Here is a 25343-nt window from a genome sequence, read left to right on the forward strand (position 1 = left end):
ACCAGTGATCTTTCCAGGTCCCAATTTGCAATTGCAGTGGTTACCACTTCTGCTTTCTTGTCTGATTCTCCTACTCAAGGGCTGGCACACTATAGCCAAGGAGTCCATCTGCTCCCTTACCTGTTTTTTAAATAAAGTTTTATTGGAACACAGTCATACCCATGGCTTACATATTTTCTGTGGTGATTTTTGTGAGTAGTTTCAATAGATGCCAGTTAGCTGCAAATACTGTCTGACCATTTACAGAAAAAAATTGTCAACTCCTGTGACATCTCAGCAACCTCCCTGCCCTTGCCTTTCATCCTTGCTTCTCATATACCTCCATTTTGTCCCATAGACAGAGAGACAAAACTCAAGCTCTGAACTTCAAAAATTTGAATAAGGCCTCATAACCTTTGATATTTTTAAGTGGTTCATGCTCCAACCTCAAAACTAATTAGGCATAATTCTAAGACATCAAAATATATTTCCTTTATAAAAAATGGTTTATTGCTAATCTTGAATCAATCACTTGCTCTCTCAATTGTCTTCCTAAGAAAAGATAAATAGGGCCCATCTCATGGAGTTCCACTATGCCTGACACAAGGTAGGCCTATTCCTGAAGTGACGGTTCACATCAATCACAACAAACAAAGTCCGTGGTCTCTTTTTCTTTCCCATTTATTAGTGAACATCAGAACTTTGGTCTCAGTAGAGGGGTAAACAACCAGGTATTCTTGAAGCCCATGGACCATTTCCTGATCCAAAATTGGACAAGTTTTGAATATTTTGTCAGGTGCTGAGAAATGTTCATTACATCAACTTTCAAGTAATTAAGAACAGCATTAAACCAGGTGGCCAGATTTTGGTGTAGACACTCTAGTTTCCATTAAAAAAAAAAAAAAAAAGAAAGAAATAAAAAGGGAGAAGGTGAAGAAAACTTTTTCATTTATTTTAGGGAAATTTTATACCAAAAAATAATGACTCTCTAAAGATCTTGAAGGATTAAAAAAAAAAAAAAAAAAAAAAAAAAAAGAACTTCATACACTTGAAATTTTTCAATCAAAAAATTGCTATGCTTCATAGTTCTTTGCTTGGACCAATTAATTATATGTGACTGTCAGAATAAAAAAACAGCAAATTTTCTTCCCTCTATGCTACAAAGTCCAGGGACTATTTCTTTCAGAAGAGAAGGAAGGCCATGTGACAAAGGGAAAGGTGGAGGGTAATAAATACCCTACGTATTCCTTGTGGGGAGGGAAAAAGGGGGCTACATGGGATGAGGGAAGAAAGCAGAGTTGGGCATGGAGCTCCGCCTGGGGATTCGCTGCGTGACTCAGCCAGCACGCAGAAGACATCTCCCACGGATCTCAATGCTGTGGGGCACAACTTAAGTACAGACCAATCACCACTGAGAAGTCCAAGTTTGAAAATCTTTATCAGTCAGCAGGCTGACTGTCTCACACAGTGCCCCAAAAATGGCTATTGGGAGAACAGCCCTGACCATAGGGTTGCAGGGGGTTTTATACCATTCAGTCAGTACATCAATCATAAGTGACTGTTGCTATGATTCTAAACTACAAATTAACATCATGAGATCTAAAATCATAAGCAGAAGGGGAAGTGGGTCAAAATGACCTTAGTTGGGCACAAGTTAAAGAATGGTTACTAACATCTAGACAATCACTGTTGACATGGTACATTGTTTAGGAAAAATAGGAATAAAAAAGAGAACAATTTTTCATTATATAAGAATTGCCATTTTGTGTTGCCAAACATGTCATGCTAAGTAACTGTTGATGGGTTCAGAGGTGGGGTGTTCCCACGGGAGAAGTATTTCCTACATAACATGGAGTCTCAGGATAAAATGGAGTCTGTTTAGTTATTGCCCACAGAGCCTAGCCTGTAACATTTCCATGGAGTCAAATATGTCCACGTCATATTAAGGAGGGAGCACAGATTCTCAGGCTATAAGAAGTCAACGTCTACAGTTCCAGTCATGTGAGAAGAGACTGAAGAACCAGATCATTGGACTATTTATCATTTTATAATAGCCTTCATTCAAAACCAGCCTTGCAGGCTGGTGTAGCAGAGGCAGCCTCTCGGTTGCTACATCGGAGATCTCTTCTCCTGTGGTTTTGAAATTCTTCACTTGTTTGCAGTAACTCTAATGAATGCTCAGCAAGTGATAAACATTTAGTTTCTTCATGGAAATGGCCCAGAATGGTACCAGAACTAAAGATGTCTTAGAAAGTTATTTCCTAGCCAGAAATTTTGAATTCATGAATGAGTGGAGAAGTGCCTTCAGGCTCGATGCTTGTCATCTGTCACTTTTTAGGTTCTGTGATCCTTGGTACATCCTCACATCCTGTTCAGATTATCTATATGCCACTAAAGGCATTCCTTTGCAGAGACAGCTCCTAAACTAGCAATGGGTACACTCCCACACACTGATGCCTTTGGCATTGGACAAATAAGAAAAATCCTAATTTTTTTCTTTTTTGACTAAAGAATACATTCACATGGGACAACAACAAAAATAAATATAGGAAGAAGAAGGTATGTATTGAGAAGACATCCTCCTATACCAGTCCCTGACCACCCAATTTCTTAACCCCACCCACCACAGGCAATCACTTTTATGAGGTTGTTTTGTATCTTTCCAAAGTTTCTTCATGTTAATATAAGAAAATCCAAATATGTATTATTATTCTGTCTCCTACTTCTTATACAATATTCTGCATCTTGCTTTTTTAATTTGTCATTATGTTCCAGAGATCTTTATCAAAATATAATAATATTTTAGCATCTCAATATGGGAGATGCTATATAATATAATGCTATATAATTATATTATAATATAATTATAATAATATAATGCTATATAATCATTTGTCCCAATTTTATAGGCAAGGATACATTTATAAACATATACATGTCATATTTATATGTATGAATATAGCTATATGAGAAATTTCCACACACAGGATTCCGACATCAAAGGTTAAGTGTACTACTTTGATAAATATTGCCAGATTGCCCCCAAAATAATTGTTTGTATTACCACCAGCACTGTACAAAAATCTCAGTTTCCCCACCATCTAAACATATTTTGAGATTATGTATTTTTCTTTCCTTTGAAATATCTCTAAGTATAAAATATCTAGGAAAAAGTGGTTTTTTTCCCTATACACCAAGATTACTTATAAAAATGGTGGGAAAATGGAAACCAATTTTGGAAAATATATTGGGTCACGGAGTCAAATCCCCAATGATAAATTAATGTGTCATTTACTTTTGCAGAAGTATACATTTTTACTCAAAATGAAGAAAATAATAATTTGAGAAAATATAATAGAAAATTAAATAACGATTTTCTATTCTGAGGCAATTGCTGATATACATTCTAAGTCTGTGAATTCTATACACTCAATTGTTTCAGAATTCATTCACCTGAAAATTGACAAAAACGTGAATCCTAAATATTAGAATATTGATAATAATTAGAAAAATGGTTTCCAATGAATTTATGGAAACTTTTTCCTGTGTATTATATATATCACAAAAATACTCAAAATGGAATGAAATTATTTTCATCTTCAACCTGAAAGGATTTTTTGGTGTTTCAGGTTGAAATGAAGGTGAGCCTGTTCCTCGAAGCTAGAGAATTATGCTTCTTCCCAAAACTAAATTATGTATTGTAGCAGGTGAACTCCCATCCAGTTCATCAAGTTTCCCCCCTCCCATTTTTTTTTTTTTTTTTAATACATGATTTGTAATGAAAAACTCAACAGCTAATGTACAAACTCAGCCAGACCCTTTCCCCCGGTCTGTGGGAAGATGGAAGCCCTGGATGACAACTTGTGTTAACAACAGAGGGTTGATATCACAGAATCTGCCTCCTAACATTGTTAGAAATACCTGCGATGATAGAACAGCAGGTATCCCTGCAAAAACATGCATTTAGTCTCATAGCTGAACACTATATTTTTAAAAAATTGGCATGGTGCAATTTTTCACTTTTTAGTGTATAGTTTTATTTGTGAATATCACTTGAAGTTGACAGAAAAATTAAGTTTTATGGACTCCAGGAAGAGAGTGGGTCCTCTCAGAGAGGAGAGGGACAGCATATCTCTCCTGCACTCAAGTTTTATTGGGAATCCCAGAGAAGTTTCCAGAGAGTCCCACTCAGGTCCACCTCTTATCTTTAGACTGACAGCGGGATGACATCAGATTTTCAAGTCCCTACTGTCATGGTAACTCTAGGTCACTTTGGCCTATTCTGACTGGTCCTAATTGGATTCTTTTGTTTTTGTTGTCGTTGTTGTTCTAATTAGTTAAACATGACAGTAGAATGCATCTAGACACATTGTACACAAATGGAACACAACTTCTTCTTCTTCTTCTGGCTGAACATGGTGCTGAGTCACACTTGTAGTGTAATCATACATGTACATAGGGTAATAATGTCCCTCTCGTTCCTCCGTCTTTCTTATCCCCACACCCCTGCCCCTCACCTCACTCCCCTCTGCACAATCAAAAGTTCCTTCATTCTTCCCCACCCATCCACCCCTCAATATGAATTAGCATCTGCTTATCAGAGAAAAATTAACCCTTTGGTTTTGGGGGGTTGGCTTATTTCACTTAGCATGATATTCTCCAGCTCCTTCCATTTACCTGCAAATGCCATAATTTCATTCTTCTTTAATGCTGAGTAATATTCCATTTGTATATGTACCACATTTTCTTTATCCATTCATCTCTTCAAGGGCACCTAGGTTGGTTCCATAGTTTAGCTATTGTGAATTGAGCTGCTATAAACAGTGACTGCATCACTGTAGTATGCTAATTTTAAGTCCTTCGGGTATAAACCGAGAAGTGGGATAGTTGGGTCAAATGGTGCTTCCATTCCAAGTTTCCTGAGGAATCTCCATACTGCTTTCCAGATTGGTTGCACCAATTTGCAGTCTCACCAGCAATGTATGAATGTACATTTTACCCCACATCCTTGCCAACACCTATTGTTGCTTGTATTCTTGGTAATTACCATTCTGACTAGAGCAAGATGAAATCTTAGTTTTGATTTGCATTTCTCTAATCGCTAGAGATGACGAACATTTTTTCATGTTTGTTTTCATTCACTGTTTTTCATGTTTTTTCATGTGTTTGTTCATGTTTCATACATTTGTATTTCTTCTGTGAAGTGTCTCTTCAGTTCCTTCGCCCATTATTGATTGGGTTATTTGTTTTATTGGTGTTAATTTTTTTGAGTTCTTCATATATCCTAGAGATTGATGCTCTATCTGAGGTGCAGGTGGCAAAGATTTTCTCCAGTCTGTAGGCTCTCTCTTCACATTATCGTTTCCTTTGCTGAGCTTTTTAGTTTGAATCCATCCCATTTATTGATTCTTGATTTCACTTCTTTTACTTTAGGAGTCTTGTTAAGGAAGTCAGGTCCTGAGTTGACATGATGAAGATTTGAGCCTACTTTTTCTTCTATTAGGTACAGGGTCTCAATTCTAGTGCCTAAGTCTTTAATCCACTTTGAGTTGATTTTTGTGCAGAGTGAGAAACAGAAGTTTCATTTCATTTTGCTACATATGGATTTCCAGTTTTTCCAGCACCATTTGTTGAAGAGGCTATCTTTTCTCCAATGTATGTTTTTGGCTCCTTTGTCCAGTATGAGATAACCATATTTATGTGGGTTCGTCTCTGTGTCTTCTATTCTGCACCCTTGGTCTACATCTATAATTTGGTACCAATACCATGCCATTTTTGTTACTATTGCTCTATAGTATATTTTAAGGTCTGATATTGTGATACCTCCTGTTTCACTCTTCTTGCTAAAAGGATTGCTTTAGCTTTTCTGGGTCTCTTATTTTTCCAAATGAATTTCATGGTTGCTTTTTCTATTTGTATGAAGAATGTCATTGGGATTTTAATAGGAATTGCTTTAAATCTGTATAACAGTTTTGGTAGTATGGCCATTTTGACTATTAATTCTGCCTATCCATGAGTATGGGAGATCTTTCCATCTTCTAAGGTTGTCTTCAATTTCTTTTTTAGCATTCTGTAGTTTTCATTGTAGAGGTCTTTCACCTCTTTTGTTAGGTTGATTCCCAAGGGTTTTTGTTGTTGTTGTTGTTTTGGTTTTTTGAGGCTATTGTGAATGGTTTAGTTTTCCTCATTTCTCTTGCAGTGGATTCATGACTGTTGTACAGAAATGCATTTGATTTACCTAGTTCTACAAGACCTTCAAAGAAGAATTAACACCAGTACTCCTCAAATTCTTCCATGAAATAGAAAAGGAGGGAACCCTTCCAAACTCATTCTATGATGCTAGTATCACCCTGATACCAAAACCAGACAAAGACACATCAAGGAAAGAAAACTTAGACCAAAATTCCTGATGAACATAGATGCAAAAAATCTCAATAAAATTCTAGCAAATCACATATGAAACACTAAAAAGATAGTGCACCATGATCAAGTGGGGTTCACCCAGGGATGCAAGATTGGTTCGACATATGAAAATCAATAAACATAATTCATTCCATCAATAGACTTAAAGATAAGACTCATATGATCATCTCGATAGATGCCAAAAAAGCATTTGACAAAATATAGCGCCTCTTCTTGTTCAAAACAAAACTAGGGATAGTAGGAACATACCTCAACATTGTAAAATTTATCTATGCAAAACGCAAGACCAACATAATTCTAAATGGAGAAAAAATGAAAGACATGCCCCCTAAACACTGGAACAAGACAGGGATACCCCTTTTCCCTGCTCTGTTCAAGAGTCCTTGAAACTCTAGCCAGAGCAATCAGACAGATGAAAGAAATTAAAGGGATACAAATAGAAAAAGAAGAACTCAAACTATCACTATTTGCTACACTATGTCTCTATATTTAAAAGATCAAAAAAATTCCACCAGAAAACTTCTAGAATTAATAAATGAGTTCAGCAAAGTAGCAGGATATAAAGTCAATACCCATAAATCAACTGCATTTTTATATATTAGTGATGAATACTAATTGGATTCTTAACCATAAATTCTTACAGATTTTTATGGTTAGGAGGAATTATCCTTATCTCCCTAAGTTTTCGGATCTGGTCTATATGAAAAGGGTCACAAAATCTCCCTCTTCGGCATAACTTGGACTCCTCTTATTGACATTATTTTAGGCCTGCATTTCTCCTGCAGATAAGTGGTAGTTTGCTGAGTAATGTAACATAACCTGTCCATTTAAGCCAGGCAGGGCTGCAGGTAAATTGCTTCTTAGGAAAGAAAGCATATGAATGTCAGCACAATGGGCCCATGTTATACCTTAATATAAATGAGTATTGAACTAGATCAATATTTCTTATCTCAGGACCCCTCCTAACAATTATTAAGGACTCCAAAACTGTTGTTTATGTGTGTTACATCTATTGACATCATATTACAGGTTAAAATGATAATTGTATAGAATATGTATGTATTAATTCACATAGGAAAAGAAACCCATTAAATATCAGCATAAATATCTTAATAAAAACTTGTATTTTCTAAACAAAATTTTAATAAGAATAGCATGCTATCGGTGAAACTGCCTTGATTCATGCTAAGGCACTCTCCATTACTTTTTGTTTTGTTTGCTTTGTTTTGTTTTATGGAGTCAGATCAGAATGATTGACAACATCTTTTTCTGTAACAGATTAACTGAGGTACGATCTATAGACCATAATTATACACACTGTAAATCTGCAACTCAATGATTTATAGTAAATTTATAGTTATACAACCATCACCTGCAATTCAATTTTAGAACACTTTAATTACCTAAAAGAAAGATCCCTCATTCTTGATTACAGTTAATCCCCACTCCTATGTTCAGCCTCCAGCAATAATCTGTTTTTATACATTCAACTTTTCCATACATTTCATGGTAATAAAATCATCTTCTGTGTGGTCTTCTGCATCTGATTTTGCTTATCATAATATTCTTAAGGTTCATCCATGTTATAGCATGTATCCATGGCCCATTTTTTATTGCTGTATATTATTCTGTTATGTGAATATACTACATTTTGTTTACCCTTTTACTATTCAATAAATATTTGGGTAATTTCTAGGATTTTTTTTGCTATTATGAATGATGCTGCAATGAGCATTCATGTATGAGTCTTGTGTGGACATATGTTGTTACTTTTTGTTTGTTTGTTTGTTTGTTTGTTTGTTTGTTTTGGGGGGGTGCTGGGGATCAAACCCAGGGTCTTGTGCTTACAAGGCAAGCACTCTACCAACTGAGCTATCTCCCCAGCCCCTGTTGTTACGTTTTGCATGTGAGGTGTCCCCCAAAAGCTCATGTGTGACACAATGCAAGAAGTTTCAGAGGAGAAATGATTGGGTTGTAAAGTGTCTTAACCCAATCAGTGAATTAATTCTCTGATAGGGATTAACTGAGTGGTAACTGAAGTGGCGGGGTGTGGCTGTAGGAGCTGCGAATTGGGGTGTGGCTTTGGGGTATGTATTTGTATCTGGCTGGTGGCTCTCTGTCTGCTTCCTGATCACCATGTGAGCTGCTTCCCTCTGCCTCTCGCTCCCACCATGACATCCAGCCTCACCTCAAACCCCAAGGAATGGAGCTGGCCTTCTATAGACCAAGGCCTCCGAAACCTTGAGCCCTCAAATAAAATTTTTGTCCTCTATAGTTGTTCTGGTAGGATCCTTTAGTGACAGCAGTGGAAAAGTTGACTAGAACATATGTATTAAACATTAAGACTAGAAGTAAAACTAGATTAAAATCTATTACACTTGACTAGTACAACCTAGATTTATCTTATTTCCAAATGATCATAAATAAGACATAAAATAATATTAATTAATTCTCAAAACTTTTTAAAGAAGTTTTCCTGTTACATAACAGACCCTTGATCAGAAACTTAAAGCAGCCAGTTAACTGATATTTTTTCCTGTGTTTCATATAGAGTCCTTACCACATTTACAAGGCAATGCATTTTTTAACTGGGCAAATTTACCATACACTTCAGCTTTTTCTTTGAGAGTATTAAAATACTGGTTGTACATTCAAAGCAAATAGTACTTTGACTTCAATAGGTGAAACGCCACAATTTCTGACATGCATAATTCTTTTGAGATAGGAAAAAAGGCAAAAAAAAAAAGACTAAAGTGCTCATTGATGGAAAGAATAAAAAAGAAACTGAGGACTGGGCATGGAAGCACAGACCTGTAATCCCAGCGGCTCTGGAGGCTGAGGCAATTAGATTGCAAGTCGGAGGCCAGCCTCAGCAATTTAGCAAAGCCCTAAGTAACTTAGCAAGACCCTGTCTCCAAATAAAAAATAAAGGGCAGGGATGTGGCTCAGTGGTAAAAAGCCTTTGGGTTCATGCCCAGCACCAAAAATAAATTTTAAAAATCGAGAAAAGAAAATTAGTCATAAAGAATGGGGGAAAGCCTAGTGGTTAGATTGGGTTAAAGATAGATGGAGTTAATGGTTTCAGAGGAACTGGTTACATACTGGAATTCTGATAAGCAATCATACAGTTTAAGAGTTGTCAGAGTTTAGAGATGATCATGTTCTAGCCCCATCATTGCTCAGCTGACAGAGGAGGGAACCAAGGCTCTAGGATTTTTGACAGGTTAGGACTGGAAGCCAGATTTTCTAACTACCCTTCCAGAATGTTCCATCCTCCCATCTCAATACTAAATGGAACTTTTATTGTTTTAATATTCTCTACACCACATGTAACATTTCTGTAGAAGACAGCCAGGCGTCTAAAACTTTAATGGGGGACTTGTTAAAATGCACGTCATTCTTGCGTGCAATGTCATAACATCACCAGTAACTTAGATTACACATCTTGAGTTTGTCTATTTCAGCTGATGCCTCCTCTGCTGTTACAAATCATGAAATTTTATTCTCTGATTAATTTCTGTCATTGAATATTCAAAATCACCTCCATCTTCTTTATTGTCACATGTCAACTACAGCATCAATTGAATTGTTCCCCCAAAACACACATATGGTATCATTTTCTTCGCGCTGCATACCGTATCTTTAGGGGCTACTCTGTTTCCATTCACACACAGGATAATTGAGACCATATGACACACTTTACAATAAAGAACTAACTCAAATTCTTAAGGATTTATACATTAAATCAATAAATAAGCTGCATATTCTCAAACAAACCATCGTTTTTCCTTTTCCACTTTCATCAGTTATGTTTTGAAGGGTTACTTACTTAAATCTGCATGTGGGGAATCTCTGCTTACTTGTTTTGTTTTATTCTGCTTTCTTTTTTCCTGTTGTTTTTTGGTTTTTGGTTTTTGGTTTTTGGTTTGTTTTTCTTTTTTTTTTTTTTTTTTTTTTTTTTTTTTTTTGGTTTGGTTTCTTTTAAATAAGCCTAAGTAGACTGATGATTAAAATACACTATAACATTTTTCCATTAAGTTTTAGGCTTTATTATATGTCCTAGCAAGAGCACTCATTTTTTATAATTAACTTTGTTGGCTCTTTGTTATTACAAAATGTAAGGCTTATTTCAAGACATATGTATGAAATCTTTACCCCATTCAGGAAAAGCCGGGGTTCCTGTTTCCAACATAACTCTTCTTTCTGTTATGAACTTAACCTTTAAGTATTGACACATGCATTTGGCACTAATGTGTGTGATTTCATTATTAAGGATGTCTAATTTTTTTGCTTTAAAATTTAATTTTCTCCATCCAATGATCCTTTGGTTTTATGCTTGCAAAATATGTAGAAGTCATAAGTCTTTTGTTCCTAGATTTAGATCCTTACAGCGAACAGAGTTATTAAAAAGAGATATTTTGCCTGATTCCCAGTCTTCAGGTTACTGAAACTCCCAGGAAGAAAAGCCCATGTCTTGAGTGAACATTCTCTCCTTTAAGAAAAAAAAGTCATTCTGGAATTCTTGGCATTAAAAAATTTCTCAGGGCTGGGGATATAGCTCAGTTGGTAGAGTGCTTGCCTTGCATGCACAAGGCCCTGGGTTCAATCCCCAACAGCACCCAAAAAAAGAAAAAAAAAAATTCTCTTACCTGCTCGCGCTCTCTCTCTCTCTCTCTCTCTCTCTCTCTCTCTCTCCTCCCCCTCTTTTTCCCACCTATTTGTTATTAGCATCTATGTATTCCACATCTAGAAAGCTAAGACCTCAGCAAAGACTGAAACAACAAATATTCAATAGTGCAAGATGTGTTGCAAGTAATAGCAACAATTCTGTCTTCCAGTGTAACTGCAGAGGAGCAAGAAGCAGATCCTAAGAATGCATCTCTTATAAGAACTAACATTTATGATTCTTCCATGGGCCAGGCCCCATCCTGAGTACTTCGAATGCATTAATTCATTCAATACTCACATCAGCCATATGGCATGGGTACTCTTCTTATCTGCAGTTTTCATTGAGAAATAATTAGCATGTCTGAATGATTTCAGGGACAAACAGCCAAGTTCCTGAGCCTGTTCCTGTCATCATCATCCCACATCGCCTTCTCCTTCTGTTAAACAATCTCAAAATATTGCATAGAGCTTCCTTAGGAGCCTTTATTGCTGTTCTTCTCCTGCGGAGTGAACTCCTTGAGAATGGGGTCTTTTGTACTCGTGAGGCCCACCACTACCCTGCACCTGGTGACCTGGATGACCCTCCTTCATTATTTGCTACAGTTAGGATCTTATGTGTTCCCCAAAGGCCTGTGTGCTAAATAAAGGCTTGGTCCCCAGTCTGGGGCATTATTGGGAGATGGGAAAACATTTAAGAGGAGGGGCCTAGTGGAAGGAACTTAGGTAACTGGGGGCATGTCCATAAAAGGTATTGGTGGTACCTTGGCTCCTCCTCTTCCTTTCCCTCTGCTTCCTGACCACCATGAGGTGTGCAGCGTGCTCTACCACACATGATGTGCTGCTTCTCCACAGCCCCAGAGGCAATGGAGCAAAAAGACAGTGGACTGAAGCCATGAAACAAAATAAACTTCTTCCTCTTTATAGTCTGATTTTTCTCAAGTATTTTGTCACAGTGATGGAAAACTGACAAACACATCATCTCAGAGGAAAATGGAGACCAAAAGCAGAGATAGGCAACCATAGGCCATCAGTGGTTAGGGCTCACATTTCTGGAACCTTTCTGTGCTAAGCCCTTTAGAGAAATTGACTCTTCTGTTGCCCACAGTTATCCTCTGAGGCAACTACCATAACTCATGATTTAATAGAGAACACCAAGAGGCAGAGAAGTAAACCAGCATGCCATGCTCAGATGGCATAGCTCAGATTCAATCCAATCCAAGGAACATAGCTTCAGGCCCATGCTCTTAACTGCTATGCCAAGTCCCTGGTTTTAATTAAAAGGAGGGCTTCTCCATCCCCTAAGTCATGAAGGGCGCCCAGAGCCTGTCAGGAACACTTCTGGGGCTACTGCTGTGATCTGTATTTGTCATACACTCCAAATTCTTGGCCTATTTAGAATCCAAAAGTCTGACCACATAGAAAGCTATGGATAGTGTAGAAGTCACAGTTTTTATTACATTTGTATGAAAGTTTTGCCTCAATCCTGAAGTAATTAAAGCATAATGGAAGAGAAAGAAAACATTCTCAGTCATGCAAAGTGATTCATTTTCTAGTATCTGATTCGAAATTTGCAATAGCCAGAGAGCATGTACTCAGTAAATGCTTGCCCTGGGCATCATAGGAAGATGGTTTTGTTTACTGCTGATTCAATTTCTACATCCCAGCCCCTCTCCCAGAAAGAGAGAAAACACCAGAACCTCACTTCTTGAAGACCCTTACCTGGTCAGTCATGTCCAATTCAAGTTACTCTACAATAGTTCACTTTGGAAGAAAGATAACATTTTATTATTAACTTTGAGGTTTTCTGCTTTTACAGACTGTATTCATAAATCCCTCATGCCTGTCCAGGATGGGAGGGGTGAGATGAAGGGGAAGAGGAGACACCCACAGCCTCGCCAGTGGGCATAGAGGGAAAATCAGCTGGAAGGAAAGTGTGCTACTAGTTTTATTTGTACTATTCCAAGATGCCATGACAATAACAAAAATAATACCCAAGTAATGGGAGTAAGTAGCAGAGGATACTAACATCTGGAGTAGATAAAGAGGGGTAAATTTGTTTCTATTAACCTTTTCTTTCATTAAGTCATACATAAATGGTGTATTTTATGATTACACATTTTAGCAATTCCAAATAACTAACATTGGCGTGATATATGTACTGTTTTCAGAATTTTTTAATTTGCTTGGTCGTGTTTGAGACTGCCAAATGGGCACCATACCATGGTGACAGGTCTGAGAACCAACCCCTCTTAGCTAATACAGAAGCAGAGGCTTACAGTGGGTTAGTGGCTTACCCAAGGTCACAGAGCAACACGTAAACATTGCACCTAGGTCTCTGGAGTTTACAACCTATCCTGGATATGGGGAAAGAACAAGTAGTGTCACGACAGTGAGGCCTGGGACATTAAAGTGCCTGATATCAGACTGTAACTTTATCTACTGATGCCTTTAGAGATTACTGGAGTGTGAGGGAAATGAATGCAAGCTACCTGCCCCCAAACTATTAAAATTATTTCTTTCACCAGGCATGGTGGCACATGCCTGTAATCCTAGCAGCTTGGGAGGCTGAAGCAGGAGAATTGAGAATTCGAAGCCAGCCTTAGCAACTTAGCCAGGCCCTGAGCAACTCAGTGAGACCCTGTCTCTAACAAAAGATAAAAAAGGGCTGGGGATGTGACTCAGTGCTTAAGTGTCCCTGGGTTCAATCCCCAGGACCAAAAAATAAGCAAAATAAATTCTTTCTTTCTTATGACCATATTGTATACTTTTTTCCTATTTGTCCTGTACAATCTGGTTCTCAGCTACCATTTTTGCTGATCACGATGCCTCTGGAGAAGTGATTTCCACTGATGGTTGGTGGACCAAAAGCATCAGCACCACCTGGGAACTTGCTAGAAATGCACATCTGCAGGTCCTACCCCAGACCTACTGAATCAGAAATTCTGGGGATGCAGTTGAGCAATCTGTGCTTCCATGAGCCCTCCAGGTGACTCTGCTATTGCTCAGTCTGGAGGACCTCATTCCTCCAGAGCATGACTGTCGACCTTGGCTGCACATTGTCACCTGGGCAGATTTAGAAATTGCTGATGCTGGTGTCCCAAGTCTTTGGAACACAAATTTAGTTTAATTGATCAAGAATGGGGTTTTCCAAAATCTCAGAACCGATTAACAGTTGGGGTTGAATGGTTATTTGTTGGTACTGCAAGATGTTCAGTGGTACCCCTGGCCTCTGGCCCCCAGATGACATAGTACACTTCCTAATTGTAAGAAACAAAACTATATCAGACACTGTCACGTGTCTCTTGGGGCAAAATTACCCAGGGTTAATAAACACTGGTCTAGGGTCATGGCCCAGACACCATCCTAAGAGCTCCCTAAGTAATTCTTATATATATCCAAGACTGATAACTAGTACTCTGGAGGGTTTCCGCTGGGGAGCAGCCTTGAATGTGCAGTAGACTAAAGAACAATGGTAAGCTTTAATGCCTGGGGTAAAGTTAAAATAAATCAACCCGTGGCGAGGATTCAGGCAGTTTGCCTGTGTGAGGACGTGATCTTTAGGGCATGAATTTCATATCGACTCCTCAACTCCACGATTTTGGCTTCGTCTCTTGTTGTCAAGTATGTCCCAGAAAACTGGCACCATCAGGTGTGCCACACATTTCTGAAAGGCCCCAATCAAGTGAGCTAGTACTCAATATGGGGGTGGATGTAAATGCTGCCTCTGGACTAGCCAATTCTAAACACAGGGTGCTCCTCGGTGAGTCATGTATTATAAGTCCTGAAGTAAATCTGTTTCTCTGACAGGTTAAAAAAAGCAGCCTGTCAATTTTCTGATGTTGATTTTGACACAATCCAAATCAGCCATGTGAATATAGAATTTCTACCTTCATTTGTGCCATCTTAGGAGTGTTTTAGTCTTTACGTGGTGATCAGAGACTCCAAGTATATTTCAACTGCAGAGAAATCCCCGTGGCTGGAGCAGAGCCAAGTGTCCTCAGTATGCTCAGCAGGTTGCCGCCATTATCTCTGATGCCTTCTGGGATGCTTCCCCGTGATGCACCTAAGAAGGCGAGAGCATGGTGCTCAGTTAGACCACAGTATGTGTATCACCTCAATTTGTGAGTCAGAATCATCCATTTATTTAACACCTACTGTGTACAAAATATTACATGATGTTCTTGGAAAGATATGAGAGTTACAAAGCAAAGACCCTTTCATGGCAAAAATAAGCCATGACTACTCCAGAATAACCAGAATAACGGATTTGACTTCACAGTCAAGGTTTTTCTTTCATTAAATTGATAATAATGAAATTAACTAGTTGTTTTGCCATGGTCTAGACATTATCCCAAATAGTAGCTTATGAATTCATATCCTAATTGTTTCATCGATGCACTTTTAAAAATTGAAACTTTTTAATTTGGCAGTGCTGCTTCCCATAAAATTACTCTAAGAAAAAAAATCATGACTGTTAAAAAGTATTATTTCCATAAGTTCCCACTTGTTTTAAAAAATGCATATGCTTTTGTATACATAGGAAGTTTTCTGAAAGAAAACAATTGGCAATTAATACTGGTTACCATGGGGCAGTAAGTTAGAGGCCTTAATAGGGAGATATACTTTTCACTATATAAATTTTTATACAGCTTAATTTTTACCATTTTAAATATTTTCATTCTTAAGTGCTGGTAATAACAAAGTATGCATTCCAGTAATCTTCAGAAGCTCCAAATGCCTTTTCTAATCAAGAGAAAAACAGGTGAGCTACACCATTTGCCTCCATGATGCCCACCCTTCTTTGATATTTGTGTTATTACTGAAAGAGAGTGGGATGAAAAGAGACTTCAAATGTAAGATTGCTCCAACACTGGTTCCATGAAAGAGATTAACAAGCACATCTTACTTGAGATTGGTCTAGTTAAACAGGGTGTGTTAGCTCTCCATTACTGTAACAAAATGCCTGAGACAATCAACGTAACAAAAGGAGAAGTTGCCAGGTGTGATGGCACACACCTGGAAGTAGGATCCCAAAGGCAAAGTAAGCCTGGGCTGTCTCAAAATTTAAAGAAAGATCCTGTCTCAAAATTTAAAAGGGTTAATGCTCAGTGGTAGAGCATTCCTGGGTTTAATCCTCAGTACCCCACTCCCCCGCCCCCTACATACACACACAAAAGGAAAAGTTTATTTTGACTTACAGTTCTAGAGGTTGTCCACGGTCAGCTGGCCCTGTTGCTTTTGAGCCTGTGGCAAGGCAGCACATTGTGGTGGGAATACATGGCAGAAGAAACTTGCTGACAGTGGACGAGCAAATAGAAAGGAGAAGAGGAAGGCCCAGGGTCCTGTTACCCCCTCCAAGGGTACATCCCCAGTGATCTGACTTCTTCCACTAGGTCCTGCCTCCTAAAGTTTCTGCCACCTTCCACAATGCCATGGTCTGAGGACCAAGCTTCAGCACATGGGCTGTTAGAGGAACACTAACAATCCAAACTATGGCAGGGGGTCGTGTTCGGGAAACTGCATTTAACCAGAGAGGAGCTCCCTACGTAAGCAGGCAGAGAGAGGAAAAGTGTCGCCTAGAGGCCCGGGCCATCTTCTCCTGGCGAACTGTTATCCATTTAGAGTGGTATGGATTTAAGGTAGGGAAGTACAGTACGACTTCACCTAAAAAGTCCCTCCAGTGATTTATTTCATATGCTGTTTAATTCCCAAGGAGAGTCAATGCTCACTCCTAGATAAATAGAGATAACACTCCCCCCACGACCACACCCATTTCATCAAAGAAAGACAGTTCCTCCAGCTTTTTGCAGTCACCAGTTCCCTGATGTGCTTTTCTTAGTTCCATTTACACCAAACCCCAATCTAAATATAGTTAAAAGTTAAAAGAAACATGAAAAAGAACTTTAATTGAGGTTGGAAGAATCTGAAACAATCCATGTGCAGGTTTGGGTTTGTGGGATCATTTTCCTACCACCTGTCACTTAGACCTTCACAGGTTTCAGGGTCTCCCTATAAAGAAAGGCATGCAAATCAAAACTACCCTAAGATTCCATCTCACCCCAATTACAATGGCAATTATCAAGAATACTAGCAACAATAGGTGTTGGCGAGGATGTGGAGAAAAAGGTACACTCATACATTGCTGGTGGGGAATGCAAATTAGTGCAGCCACTCTGGAAAGCAGTGTGGAGATTCCTTAGAAAACTTGGAATGGAACCACCATATGACCCAGCTATCCCACTCCTTGGCCTATACCCAAAGGACTTACAATCAGCATACTATAGAGATACAGCCACATCAATGTTCATAGCTGCTCAATTCACAATAGCCTGATTGTGGAACCAATCTAGATGCCCTTCAATTGATGAATGGATAAAGAAACTGTGATATATATATACAATGGAATATTACTCAGCCATAAAAAAATAATAAAATTATGGCATTTGCAGGCAAATGGATGAAACTGGAGAATATCATGCTAAGTGAGATAAGCCAATCTCAAAAAACCAAAGGACGAATGATCTCGCTGATAAGCGGATGATGACACATAATGGGGGGTGGGAGCGGGGCAAGAATGGAGGAAGGAGGGACTATATAGAAGGATAGGAGGGGTAGGAGGGGTAGGGGGGAAGAAAAAAAATAACAGAATGAATCAAAAACTATTATCCTAGGTAAATGTATGATTACACAATGGTATGCCTCTATTTCATGTACAAACAGAGAAACAAGATGTATCCCATTTGTTTACAATAAAAATGAATTAAAAAAAAAAAAAAAGGCATGTCCTTGCCTTGGGCTGGGGTTGTGGCTCAGTGGTAAGCACTTGCCTTGCACGTGGGGGGCACTGGGTTCATCCTCAGCACCACATAAAAATAAATAAATAAAATAAAAGGTACTGTGTCCATGTACAACTAAAAAAACAATAAAAGAAAGACACAATGAATCAAAATGCAGTCTGTAAAAAATTAAAAGCTAAATTTAAAAAATTATCCAAAAAAATTCCCTTTTGCCCATACTGTTTGTGGAATTGATACCTGTTTAATACTGAGATCTGTTTCACAGTATCACAAAAGCCTTGAGTAAAAACTGTTTTTACTGCCTTAAAAAAAAAAGAAAAGACAAAGAAAAGAAAGACACATCCTTTTTCCTTTTCTCTCATTATTGGATGTGTGAATTGAGAAATCCATCCATGTGAATTTCAGGATCCTCTTAGCCTCTGGAAGTGAGCCAACAGTACCATTTCAATTATTCTAACACATTCCCCATAACAATTCCTACACATTCTAATTACATTTCTGTGGTCTTCAGTGAAGAATTATAATTCTGGGCCAAAACACTAAACTCTTATTCTGTTTAAAAAAAATGTCATTTTTTCAAGTTTTCTTGTCTTTATAGGGGTGATTCATCCCAGAAACTGTGTGTTGTTTCTTTACTTGCACCAGACGTTAGTAACCAGCAGTCACCAATGGTACAAATGTTCATTAACTTCATGAAAACCATCAGAAGTCAGGGTAGCGTTTCTGTAAAGAGTCTGGTAGTTGTCCTTGGACAAAAGCTTACGTGGAAATTCTGAGAATACACCAGTTGAGACCAGTTATAGTGACATGAGGAAGAGACCAGAAACCATTGAAAGAGAAGTTTTTTTTTAGAAAAATATTCAAAAGAAAGGGAAAACTTTTGGAAAACCAAAAAGGGAACATCTCTGAAACTAAGTCCTTAGCCATAATAACAGAATTATAGAAAGCCCTATGCTACTAAATTCTCAAAATGCCTCAGATTGTGATTTCAACATCTTTCAATGGGCTCATCTCAATGACCACACGGACCATGAAATTAAACCTCACATACTCTTTCAGAAATGGTAGAACAGAAATTCAAGCTCAACTTAGAGTTACTGTGGCAAAAGTACTTTGCAAGTAAAGGATTGTTTGTCAAGTTAGTAGAACACTCTACTCTTTCCTACTGTAGTTTAAATGCTGAGTCAGCAAAAAGCAGAAAGGAAATCAACACCATTTTTACCTTTGAAAAGTCATATGTTCAACAGGGATGTCCCGCCTTCTTTCAGGTAACAGAAATTATTTAAGCCCATGTTTCTAGTATAATATCTAATTAGATAAATAGCAGCAAGTCACAGAGGACAGTTGGTTAGCTACTATGTTCCTATTACCCCAGCTATTAGAGAGCGACACCCTTGCCTTGGGACTAAGATTTTAAATTGTCTACGTGAAAGAGTAGATTTTCCTGTAAACAAATCACAGTAACCACATATTCCTATATGAGGAGAAATTTAATCCTATATAGAGAGCCACTTGGGTCACATTTATGAAGCAGTCATCCCCTTACGTACAGTTGGGAAGTTAAAGTTTTGGTGCTTACCAGCTGGCAAAATCACCATGTCCAAAGTCACTTCATATTCCCAATATTTTTCCAGTATTCTTCCTAACCCGTCATTTTTGCTTTGGCTATTTGTCAGGAGATAATATCTTCCAGTGCCACTCATTGAAATAACTTGTTTTCTTTGTGGTTTAATAAGGTTCCATAAGAGACCCCTGCCAGCTTCTGTCAGTTAAGCTGTTATCCAAAACACCAATGTTTTGCTACTTTTTGAAAAGTAGACAGCATGATTCCTTCATCTGAGAGCAAAGGTTTTTCTCTTCTGTTATTACATTCTATTACCTATAAGGAACACAATGTATTTAATATATAATACATATTTTATATCATATATTACTCTTGCGTATATTATTTCTTAGGTATATTTTTATAAATTTATATTTAAGATACATTAATAATTATAATATATGTTAACATATTATAATCTCCCTATCTTTCCAGATCAGAAATTGCTGAGTCTTTAAAACACAGAAGAAAAAATAATGCTAGTGATACTCTCTATTTCTATCGTGTTAGCCGGAAAGTAAAATAAGGAATAAAATTTAGAAGTTGGTACATGTAATTAGAAATATAAGTGCCCACGTATTCTGTGCCAGCTCCGCCGCTTCTAATTCCCACGTCTCCTCTTTTCAGCTGTTGGCTGGGCGCTGGCCTTTCGACCACAATGACTTTGGCGTCTTTCTTTGCAAGCTGTTCCCCTTCTTGCAGAAGTCCTCGGTGGGGATCACCGTCCTCAATCTCTGCGCTCTCAGCGTGGACAGGTAACAGGGTCTTTCCTTCGGTTCTTCAGCTGGGTTTAGGAAGGCATGTTTCTCAAAAAAGAAAAGCCAAGGGAGTTGGTGTCCAGAAGAGCTGTTTACTCATTTCAAATAAATTAAAATGTTAACAATCTTTCCTCTGCTGTTTAGAATTGCTTCACACATTTGCTGGTTATTAGCCGTCTTTGGCTCAGGCAAAAAGTACTTAGAGCATTTTGCCAACAATATGCAGTTGACGTCCTTAAGGCAGCAACAACAACAAAAAAGTATATGTTATGGAATAAAGTTTGTGAAAAAGCGATTCCCTAGGATATGTAAATTCGTTTTAAACTAGTGATTTTATTATTATAAAAACAAAGATACTTTTGTTTTATTTGCAATGATTGATTGCTTGAACTAAGTGGTAAATATACAATACTGTTATATTATTCTCCATGCTCTTTTTGAATGCCTAAAATGTTTCATAATTTAAAAAAGAAAACACCAATAGCAGTATTCCTTTATCCAAACGAAAAATCCATCAAGCATCTCTGAGTCTTTTCAGAATCCTTATACATGGCCACTAAGAGTTTTTTAAAGAGACCCTTCTGAATTCTGAGAATTTCCAGAACCTTCAAATTTTCACAGGAGGAATTGTAAAACAGTGAAGTTAGAAATTCCATAACATATTCCATAGAACTCTTTTATACTTAATATAATGTTAATACAATATGTATAATGTCCTATTTAATTGATTTACACATACAACTAGCCATATATACAATTTAGAAGAGATTTCAATTTTTTCCAGCTGATATCCCTGACAAGCACTTTATCAGACAACCAGAGTCCCATCACAATAGAAATAAAAAGCCTGCTCTCTTAAAGAACATTCAGATGTTTACAGAGATATTCTGTCATTCATCATTTATAATTAATTTTAGAACCAAAATCATAGTTAAAATGTAAAATTATTCATTCCATTGGTAGTTAAAAATTATTATGGTGTTCTGTTTATTATTTTTATAATTATAATAACAAACAAAATAATAAGATGTTTAGTATTTTTCATTCATTTATTTGTTGTAATTAAAATGCACCAAAAAAATTCCACTAGTAGTTTAAAATGCGTTAGTACTATACAGAAAAACATTCCCACTGCAATAGTTAAACAAAGATCAGAAAGACTTTCATTACCAGTAAGAATTGCAGTGATTTGTGGGAAAACCTGAGGTGCATATCAGGTGTTAAGGCTACTGAAGACCAGAATATAGTTTCCACTGACTAAATAGTAGATTTGGCACTTGCGACCATTTCCCTAAAAAGTACTCATGTCCTGCCTTTGATTCACTAATAAATTTTCACTCTGATATTCCCATCCCAACGTCATTTCTTTTTTCAATTTAAGTATATTATTATCAAGTGTTGGTGTTACAGTTGTGTGGATAGATGCCTTCCAAAGTATTCTATTACCTAAAAATCAAAGGCTTTAAATTATATCCATTACATTGCTGGCACGAGTAAAATTTTCCTGTATTTATCAAGGTACAAATTTAGAGATGGATTTCCATTACAATATCCAATTTAAGTTTTTAATATAACTCTAAAAGCCATGTGGGAAAAAGAAGTGAGAAAATTATCATGACATTTGGCCAAAAGAACAATGTCTACACGTATGTTCTTCCTTTATAATACTGTTAAACATTATAGTGCTACAATATTTAAAACAATGCGGTACAGACATGCATATTATGAGAAAAATCATGCATATTATGAGAAAAATCAATGGGTGTTAGAGTACACAGGAATATAATACGGGCTGAAGTCACTTTGAACATAATGGGGACAGGAAGAATTCTTTTACAAGTAGTGGTATTTAGTTTATTTCTGGCAAAAAATAAATAAATGAAAAGAAGCATACTAGTTTTACCTGGTGCTATATATCAAGAATAATATTCACCACTTCTCAATATTCAATAATACTCAATAATTTCCATTTATTGAATATTAAATAGGAGGCCCTCCTAAAAATACTTAACAGAAATTATTTGATTAAACGGCGATACTTGCCATAGTTTTCCCCACTTTACAGATAGCAAAGCTGGGGTCAAAAGAGGTTAACCAAGTCCACATGGCTACTAAGCATTGACACCAGTCATCAAATGCAGGTAGTCTTTGTTCTCTCTGTTCGTTATTTCTAGCATCAAGGCATGTGTGGTTTTATTATTCATTTCATAAATGGTCTCAATTTGTTTTTTGGTTGCTTCTTATCCATGATGGGTGCAAATCATGTTCTCCATGCCTGCATTCTGCCAAGTGACCATTATACTCAAACATGCAAAAATTCAAACCATAAAGCAGTGGAAGAAAATAAATTAATGTCCTTTTGACCTCTGAACTTAAATGGCAGAAATTCTGAATAAAATTACAAATGTATTTCAAGAGATGAAAATTTTAAAATTCAGGACATTCAAAAAATTCTAAAAAGAATGAATAGAGCAATAAGCTGGGGGAAATATTCATCACACCCCACCCTACCCTGCCAGGCCCTGGGCTGGCTGGATCCTCAAACTTTTCTTCTGCTCCCTCTTTCTTCCTTGGGGAATCTCAGAGGATCTTCTTACTAAACTTCAACCAGCCTCAGTGGAAGTCCCACAGGTGTGGAAGGAGGACAAACTAGGTCACCACACTGCCTGCTCTCCCCACGCCAGGCATGAAGGAGAATGGACGGTGTGTTCCATCACATCCATCCATTGTGTACCAAATGAAATGTGAGTCGTTCTTCATTAGGAAAAGGAAAATAATAAAATACCAGAAATTAAGACTTGGCCTGACATTTAGATCAAGGAGGTGGATCATTTTAAAATTCCAGTCCCACAGAAATCAGCCTTAATCCAGGAGGGTTTTCCCTGGTAATAAACTCATCATTTTTTGTTCTCTAGATCCATTCTTGACCCTTTTATATGTTTCATCTGGCATTGACTCTAAGCTTTGGGACCGTATGTAAGGCAATCTACTTGACATTTCTATTTCAAAAGCTTTCACGCTACAGAATGAATCATTCACACTTAACTCCTGAAGATAAGATACCATTTATTTTGAGTCTTCGATAGTCTACTAAAAATAAGAAAATCACTTTCTTAAAAGAATAAAAAGAGGGAAATTGGAACCTGTTACAAAACAATTTGCCATTTGTGAAATCCCTGCTTTCGTTGTCTGAGCTGAATCAAATTATGGCCCAGGAAAAAGAGTTCCCATCATTTTATATGGTATTTTTAAAATATAATAACTATTTCTCATCTTCAGTTGTTGTGAGGGAAAATAGTGAAACTACATCTAAGTTCTAGAGAATTTCTTTCGTACTTCATTAATCACTCAATGATCACAGAATGCTGTAAGATCAAAGAAAAGTTCCAGCTTGCTCACTATCAGTTTTTAATCTGACTAAAATAAACGAGACAAAATGAGGAGAGGGGCAGGGGTGGGGGAAGGAAAGATGGTGGAGTGAGAGAGACATCATTACCCTATGTCCATGTATGATTACACGAATGGTGTGACTCTACATCGCATGATGAACAGCCAGAGAAATGAAGTTGCGCCCCATTTGTGTACAATGAATCAAAATGCAAAAATAAAAATAAAATAAAATAAATAAATAAGAGAAAGTACATGGTCTGTACCAGAATGGATGAGCTTTCATCGTTCAACTATAAGCTTGTCTCAGTTTAACTTTTTTACTAATTCCTCCTCAAATTTATCTTTTATTTATTTATTTATATTTTTCTCTTCATGACTTGTAGGTTTCTTTGTCAAACAACAGCACAGCACTTATCAGGCCATTCTCTGTGTAGTCTGTACAATACAGTGCACTGTAAAAGGGAAATTTAAATTTATCTTTTATTTATTTACCTTTAATTTTACATTGTTAGTCTTTTCTGAAAAAGATAAAGCAGAAATTTCAGAAAAGTGATGAAGAAATTTAGGAAGAAATTTTAACCCCTCTCCCGCTTTATCAGTAAAATAATTTTTTAATGCTAAGGCCGTATACTTCTAAGATGAATCAGTTTTCCCCTCCCAAAATATGAATAGTCAGCCATTACTAAAAATTAAAATTAAAATGGATTTTCTTGAATGCCGTAAGTCACAAGTGTCAGGTGACTTGGAGTCTGGGAGGAAAGCTGGAGAGGGGGAGCCGGCGTGGGGGAAGGGCGTCAATCCTGTTCCTTGTGAAGTTAACAGTCACGTTAAAGTAGATGATGACACAGTCAGATCATAAAAGGGCCTGAGCACAGATCCAACTTGTAGTTAAAAGATGTCTGGGGAAGGAGGCTGTAAAAAGATAAAACTCTTTTAACAATGATTCCCGAGCAGGGTGTACTTAGATACCTGGAAAAGTTGTGAAGATCACTAATAAGGCAGCTTTGGTTTCTATGCTTTAAATTCCAGCTTTGGAGTTTAAGACATAAACATCAGCCCATCATTTCAAATAATTATTCAGTGGTCTCTAGGATATTCTCAAAGGATTATCCTAATTCAAGAAGCACCAAGGTGATTTTCTGGAAAACCTCATTTCTATTTAGATCAGTGGTTTCTTATTCTCCTGGTGTTCTGCTTTCCTATTGCTGCATAACCAAAGTGAAGACATGAAAGAACTGGCAGAGCCCCAGAGAGAGGCCTTGGAACTGGACAGAGACAAAGTCAAACGCTGGCCAGGGTGACTTGGGATCTCATCTTAGGCCTATTCCCTGTTGCACATAGTTCTTCCTTTTTAAAATTTTATTCCATTGTCCAAATCAGGCAAATGGTTAATTTGCTACCCCATTTCTCTTTGATGACAAACTGCCCCCAAACTTAGCAGTTTAAAACAAACATTTTATCATATCTCACCATGTTATGGGTCAGGAATTTGAGCAAGTCTTCTGCTCTTTGTCACTTCAACTGGGGTTGCTGGTGGATTTCAGCTGGTGCTGAGCTTGGCTCCTGGGTCCAAGACTCACGTGTCTGGCACCTTGGCAAGGACAGCTGGAAGTCTGAGGTCGGCAGAGTTCATCTCCCTCTCTTATAGACTCAGGGCCTCTCAACATTTGGCTCCAGCAGGCTCAGGGTTCCAGTGTGAAACCTGCCACTCCTTTCAGAAGCCAG

The 25343-nt window shown here is 37.5% G+C and overlaps 1 protein-coding gene across 1 annotated transcript in view; it reads left to right on the top strand.

The window, feature by feature from the left end:
* The window catches only part of EDNRA (endothelin receptor type A), a 64073-nt gene that overhangs the window by 18716 nt on the left and 20014 nt on the right, over window positions 1–25343 (top strand). The window contains exon 3 of the mRNA XM_079154180.1: window positions 20098–20225. Within this exon, the coding sequence (XP_079010306.1) occupies window positions 20098–20225 (128 nt within the window). The remainder of the gene's footprint in view (window positions 1–20097; window positions 20226–25343) is intronic.

The sequence above is a fragment of the Sciurus vulgaris genome (genome assembly GCF_902686455.1).
Source record: "Sciurus vulgaris genome assembly, chromosome: 9".
In the NCBI taxonomy this organism is placed as follows: Eukaryota; Metazoa; Chordata; class Mammalia; order Rodentia; family Sciuridae; genus Sciurus; species Sciurus vulgaris.